At 41.6% G+C, this 7,031-nt stretch overlaps 1 protein-coding gene across 1 annotated transcript; it reads left to right on the top strand.

The window, feature by feature from the left end:
• Nucleotides 1–1,953: 1,953 nt before the first annotated feature.
• On the top strand, nucleotides 1,954–6,257 carry LOC114031395 (GTPase IMAP family member 1-like). Its single transcript, XM_027846454.1, has 3 exons — nucleotides 1,954–3,124; nucleotides 3,558–3,606; nucleotides 4,583–6,257. Exons 2-3 carry the CDS (start codon nucleotides 3,564–3,566, stop codon nucleotides 5,497–5,499), a joined length of 960 nt encoding a protein of 319 aa, XP_027702255.1. The 5' UTR covers nucleotides 1,954–3,124; nucleotides 3,558–3,563; the 3' UTR covers nucleotides 5,500–6,257.
• The last annotated feature ends 774 nt before the right edge of the window (nucleotides 6,258–7,031 follow it).

Raw genomic sequence — 7,031 nt, 5'->3', positions numbered from 1 at the left:
GGAGAGAATGGGCTTAACCTCAAAATAGTTTCTACTAAATAATTTCAACTGCTATGCCAATCAAGCACGTGCCACTCAAGACTCTGATCCTCATCAGTCTCAGCTGTCTGCAAAAATGTGGTATGGACTCCAGCTCCCAAATCTTTGGTGGTTCCCTCTCCCAGCCTTTCAAAGTTCACAAGGTTGCAGCCTTCTCTGAAACTGCTTCACCCAAGAGCAAGAAAGTATAAAAGTGGCAAAGAATAAGAGCCCCATGAACCCAGGTGGGGAGCTAGGTAGCTGGCAGGAGGTCACTGACCCTATTGCTATGCCCCCTCTTGGAAATAGCAGGACCATGCACTTGTAGCTTCATGGGAGCTTTGGATCAGTGATGAACTGAGGTCCCTCTCTCATCTAGAGGAGGGTCTTTGTGGCTCATCCTCCTTGTTCACCACCAAGACAAGGAAAAGGTCTGTGCTGCCCATTAACAGTCTTTTGTATGCACTCTCATATCCACCTCAGTAGCATATCAAAATCATCTCTTCACTCTGTGGTTAATAGATCAGAAATAGAATACCTGAGCATGCTCCAAAGTCATGTGGGAAATTAGCTCATGCTGAGCATGCCAGACATGCTCAAAAGCACTGGGCTCTCACTGGCCTATTCCCATTACAAAAACATCAGTGTCCTTGCATCTCAAGAGATGTGAATTGAAATCCATCTCCTTCCAAGTGCTGTGACATATATGTTCCTTCTATATGTGTTCTCCATGTGTATTCAATCTTCCTACTGAGGCTGTGTGTATCTGTTGGAGTGTGCCCCAGGTTTCTGGGCAATATTATATTTTGTTGCTCCTTTTGTTATAAGCCATTTCATTAAATACCTTTGCTTTGAACTAATTTTCTCATCTCACTGACTATTAAAGGTAAACTTACGGTGGTGGTGGTAGTGGGGTCATGAGCTATAATCCTAGGGGTGCAAACCCACCAAGTCCCAGAAATGTGGGCTAGCCATTTGCTGTGAGTTGGCAGGTGCTGTCATGCTTTGCATCAGCTTTTATTGTTGTTAGCTTTAGGTCATCCAGAGAGAAACAAATTCAAGGCTGATTTCATTTTTTAGTAAATTATACACACACACACATATATGTATATGTGTATGTACACATATATATGCACATACTATGTAAAATATATATTGTAAGGATCACAAAAAGAATTCAGACCCATGTAAATGAGCAAGTCCATTAGTAAGATGGTAAATAGGAGCTACCTAATGTAGAAGATAGCTTTCCTTAGAGCAGGACAATCCATGCAGTTGATTTAGAAATATTTTGAATTAAAAGCAGTGAATTAAAAAACAAGTTAAAGAAATAGTCTCATAGCTTTTGGGGAACTCAATGAAATATTTTGAAGATGAACTTTAATGATTTTTTTGTATCACTTTAAGTTTTGTTTCCTTATTTTTAAATAAAAAACTTAATCACCCCTAAAATCATTTTTTTAAATTCAATAAAAGTGTTTATTTTATTTGGAATACTACTGTGCTGTAAGAAATGATGAGCTCAATGATTTTAGAAAAACATGGAAAGACTTGCATGAAATAATGAACAGTAAAATGAGCAGAACCAAGAGAACATTGTATATAATAACAGCAATATTGTTTTAAGAACAACTTTGAGCAAATGTTACTTTGTGTAATGTAAACACACAAATTAACTGTAAAGGGCATATAAAGAAAGATGCTATCTGCAACCAGAAAAAGAACTGATAAATAGAAGTATGTATGGAATAATTTTACATACATATACATATTTGTGTATAATGGTTTTCATCTCTGGGGTGGGGGGGTGGGAGGGAAGAAAAAAGAAGAAAAAGAAAGAAATTTACATGATAATTTCATTGTATATTTGAAAGGAATAGGAGGTTGTACATAGTAGATTGGCAGTTTTATATGCAATCATCTTTTTATTGTATTATGTTATGGAAATGCTTGTTTTATTCCATAAATTACAAATAAAAGCTCCCAATGCCTTTAAAGTCTTCTCTGTACTTTCCAAGTCCATTTTCTAGACAGGTTCCATTCTTTGTCCTTCACTTCTCCCTGTCTGTGAATGGACATCTTCCCTCAGTCTCTCACCAAAGGGAATTTGGATTTTGGTACCTGCTCTGCTCCCACCTGCAAGACTTTGGGCAAATAAATCTCTTTCCAACCCTGAGTTTCAGCTTCTTCTTCTGTAAAAATCAGGGGTTGTACTAGATAACTCCAAGGTTCCTTCTAGCTCTAATATTTGGAGTTTTCCTGACTATGCCTCAGTTCAGAGGCAGCACTTCCTGGCCAGCTAGGGCTAGGAGGAAAGTAGCTGAGCTTTGGTGGGCAAGGGAGCATTGGAAGGGACACCCAGCCTTGGGCCAGTAGCTCAGCAGATGTGGTGGGAGAGGTGAACAAAAGAGAGATCTTTGTCCACTTCAGACCTACCTGACTGCTGGCCTAGAGCAATAGGAAGGGATTCTGTGGTCAGTAAACTCCCCTCAGGGGTTATTCTGTCAGCCAATGGCAGATTCTGGGCCTATTCCCTGAAGGGACCAGATCTTCCATTCACAAAGGAAAGAGGGTAGGGTTGGAAAGAGATAAAAGCTGGGATGTCCCAGAGTTTTTGTGCTGATGGAACTAAATGGCCTTTGGTACCATTTACCGTTCACTTTTCAGAGGTTTCAGGGTCTCATTTTTATGTAAGAAGGCAAAGCTGGACGCATCAGGAGTGATTCCCGTTTGGCTCTGAGATTCAGCAGGGCCAGCTTTACACATAAGGAAAGAGGTGTTCTGTCAGAATCTATAATTTCAGGAGCTGTGGAACTTCCCCACCCCTACAAGTTCTTCTCCTTGTTGGCTTATCCCTGAATTCCCTTTAATAAAGAATAAAGTCTCCATTCAGTCCTCCATACAACTGTCTAATTGCTATTCCTAACACACAGATCTGACCATGTTATACCTGCACTCAAACATCTTTAGTGGCTCCCTATTACCTCTAACAAACTCCTCTATTTTACAGGTAAGGAGACTCTGAGAGGTTAAGATACTTGCCTTGTATCACATAGCTAATAAGTGCCTGCTCTAGGATTTGAACCTCCATCTCCCATCTGATAAGGTAGTATGCATTAGTGGGTTAACCATACTGGGCATTTTGATTTTGAAAGATGATAATTCTCACCTAACAAAATGAATCAATTGTCATTGATGGAACAGAGGCACCCAGTGATGGAACAGAGGATCACAGAGCAAGAAGGATTCTGAGAGATTATCTAGCCCAAGTTACAGATGAGGAAACTGAGACTTAGGCGGAAAGATTGACCTGTTTAAGGTCCTGCAGGATTAGAGCCAAAGTCTCCTAACTACAATCTCAGTGTGCTTCCTATTATGCATAATGGCCTCAGTCCATGAAACATCCATAGTTGACTGCCAACCATACTTACAGTCTCTACCCTGCCCTTCCTCTGTCCAGATCCATAATGCCAATAGTAATGACTCACCCTAAATTTCCTCTATTTACTTAAACTTTATTGTTTCTGTGGCTGTTCCAGGTAAACATGAGAGAAAGAAAAGTGGCAAAAGATGAAGAAAACCCCTATGGTAAGGAATATTTTTGAAAGGGCACCGATGCCCACTTTCTGCTAGAATTTTAGGTGGCAGAAAACTTCTAGGCTTGGTACTATGCTCCCCCCTCCTAGCTCAAGATGTCAAGGCTAACAGGAAATACCTACTGCTTTGTAGAGGAAGAGTTGCTCTGGTCAGCGTGTTCTCTGCTAGCTCAGATGTTTGAGAGATATTCAAGGTTAGTAACATGACCACCATCTAAACTAGTACTAGCAGTAAGTAGCAAGGTTTAGCCTTTTAGGGTTTGCAAAACACTTTACCCGCATTATCTTATTTGATCCTTGTGACAATCTTGTAATATAGGTATTATTGTTACCTCCCCTTTTACAAGTAAGGAACTTGATGCTGAGATTCTTTAAAGGAATTGCCCAGGTCATAGACATAGTCAGTCCCTGAGGAAAGATTCAAACTCAGGTCTTCCTGACTCCACAGAGAGCACATTGTGTCACTCAGCTGCCTCTGTCATGTATTACCACTTTTTGTGGACTAACAGTAAAGCCGTATTTAATGGAAATTTACAACGAAGCTAATGATCAGGGTATGTACCTATGGACTCAAAGAAAGTAAGAGCTGGAGGAGACCCCAGAGATAACTTAGGACAGGTAAATTCACTTGACAGATAAGGACACCAAAGCTCAGAGAGGAGGAGAGATTCCTTATTGGAGGCTATACATGGTATTAGTGGCAGAACTAGGTCTAGAGCCCAGAACGCAGCATGGAGCCTTGTTGAAGGGGGCAAGCCTGAGTGGCCAGGGCAATTCTGGGTCTCTGGCTGAGGGCACTGAGAAGGAGGCAGAGCAGTCAGTTCTGAGGGCTAGTTCTCACAATGCGTATTCTTTTGTTAATTTTTTCTTTCTTCCTTTTTGTTAAATGGGAAAACTAAGCCCCAGTGAGTACCCGGATCATCCTGAAAAGGTTGATTTGATTTGTGAATAATATTTGCTCCCTACAGATTCAGGAGAGGAGAGACAGCTCCTACAACAGACCAAGCTGAGGCTAATCCTAGTGGGGAAAACAGGAACCGGGAGAAGTGCAACAGGGAACAGCATCCTCGGGGAGAATGTATTTGTGTCCCAGCTTTCGGGGGCGCCAGTGACGAAGATCTGCAGCAAAGGGAGCCGGAGGTGGGGTGGAGAGGAAATTGAGATCATTGACACTCCTGATATCTTTAGCCTAGAAGTGTCTACTGAAGGTCTAATTTCTCAAGAAGTCTTTCGATGTTATCTCCTCTCCTCTCCGGGGCCCCACGCGCTGATCATGGTGATCCAGCTAGGTCGCCACACTGAAGAGGACCAGGAAGCCATGAAGAAAGTGAAGGAGATCTTTGGGAATAATGTTGTGAAGCACACAGTCATCCTTTTTACCCGCAAGGAAGATCTTGGAGGGGGGTCCATAAAGGATTACGTCAAGTTTACAGATAACCAGGCCCTGAAAGATCTGGTTACACAATGTGGGGACCGGGTCTGTGCCTTCAGCAACCGGGCCACAGGGAGGGAGCAGGAAGAGCAAGTGAAGGAGCTGATGGATATAGTGGAGAGCCTGGTACAGAAGAATAGGGGTGAGCATTACACCAATGAGGTGTACAGCCTAGTGGAAGAGCTCCAATGGGCCAATGCAGAGGAGAAGTTCAGAAAAATTGGGGAGAAGGTGGCTAAGTTTAAGGAAAAGAATAAGAGGTCCCCGGAGTTAGGGGCAAAGTTCTTCCTGAGGTTCAGAGGTTTGTGTAAATCAAGAATCAAGAAAATCTCAAGCATTGCCATCTTTGGCATCTTCATCCTGTGGCTAGTGACCCCCAGCAGGCTTTATAATGCCTGGTTGGGCATCAGGAGTCTTTTTAGTGGCTGGTTGGGCATCACTAGTCATGAATAGCTGCTGGTTTCTACCATCTTTATTAGTCATCAGGGGAAATTTGTCAAGAACAATGCCTTCAGAATTTCATCACTTCTTGGCTATCTATTACCCTTTTGTAAACCTATCTACAGCATAGCCTGAAAAGTCTAGCTTATGTCTCTTCTCCTTCAAGAAACCTTGCCAGCCAATGCCAGCTCTCATGGTGAAGGAAGCTTAGAGCATTTAAAATAGCAGTGGATTTGTAGTCAGATGACCTAGGTTCAAAATCTAGTTCTGCCTCTTACGGTCTATCTAAATTTGGATACAACCATTTAATTTCTATTGTTCTCAGTTTCCTCATCTATCTAATGGGGGTGGGCAGGCTGGAGGATTTTTAAGGTCCCTCCTAGCTCTAAATCTATGAAATCTCTTCCCTGACTTCCTTTCATACATGGATCTAGCTTCTGGAGCTTGCTTCATACCTCCTGGTTCCATAGCTCTTTGAGGTTCAAAATCCTCCATTAGTCTCTGCAAGTGCTGCCTTTACCTACAGCTACAATTGCTCACATTCATACAGTATGCCAAGGTTTCCTCACAACTCTGTGAGACAGGGAGTGTAAGTATATAATCCATATTTTTTTAGATGAGGAAAAGACTTAGAGAAGTCAACCTGCTCCCAGTAACACAGATGCAAACGCTGGAGCTAGATCTTCCAACTTCAGATGTGGAGTGTTCTTTCTGTTTCCCTAAGCTGCTTCTCTTCTATTTTCTTTTCTTTTCTTTTTTTTTTTTCAAGGCAATTGGAGTGAAGTGACTTGCCCAGGGTCACACAGGTAGTAAGTGTCAAATGTTTGGTCTGAGGCCAGATTTGGACTCAGGTCCTCCTGACTCCAGGGCAGGTGCTCTATCCACTGTGCCACGTAGCTGTCCCATTCTCTTCTATTTTCCCACAGGCCTCAGGGCAGGTTAAGCATGTAGGAGATAGGCAATAAACACTGGTTGGATTGAAAAGAAAACTATCATTTCTATCAAGGAATATACTATGCAATTTAAAGTCTCTTTGATGATTATTATTAAAAAAATTGATGATTGTGGGCATAAATCCAATGTATTTTATATTCACTGAGAGTGATTTACTGCATCTAGCTTTGTAAACTCTGAGGATTCTTATCCTGACTCCCACTTCCACTTATGAGTTGTGTCTCTACAGGAGAGGGTAGCTGTGTCTTTTCCTTGGGGGAGAGGTCTCAACGCTGAGGGATTGAAGGAGTGTCTTTCTCTAATGTTATTGGCTCAAGCTCCCATTCTGGTGTATATTGCCTACTATTAATTGTCAGTTATAGTTATTATCTCTTTTATATTATCAATGCCCTTTAGTGATTAGTGCTTTAGTATCATTTAACAAATTAATAGCAGTTAGCTTTTATGAAGATTTACTGAGAAGATATATCACAGGCAGAAGTTACAAAGCCTTTCTTCCCAATAACTGGAGGGCATACTCTCCCCTATAACAACTCTGTTCCTGGAGAGAATGGGCTTAACCTCAAAATAGTTTCTACTAAATAATTTCA

Source organism: Vombatus ursinus, unplaced genomic scaffold (genome assembly GCF_900497805.2).
Source record: "Vombatus ursinus unplaced genomic scaffold, bare-nosed wombat genome assembly UNPS02015172.1, whole genome shotgun sequence".
NCBI classification, from domain to species: Eukaryota; Metazoa; Chordata; class Mammalia; order Diprotodontia; family Vombatidae; genus Vombatus; species Vombatus ursinus.
The sequence above is the reverse complement of the archived record's forward strand: the minus strand, read 5'-3'. Positions and strand labels throughout refer to the sequence as shown.

Bases quoted from the DNA above. Each gene is read 5' to 3' on its own strand.
- LOC114031395 (XM_027846454.1), top strand. From the start codon at position 3,564: ATGAGAGAAAGAAAAGTGGCAAAAGATGAAGAAAACCCCTATG. The intron at 3,607-4,582 runs GTAAGGAATATT...TGCTCCCTACAG, and splicing joins AGATGAAGAAAACCCCTATG to ATTCAGGAGAGGAGAGACAG.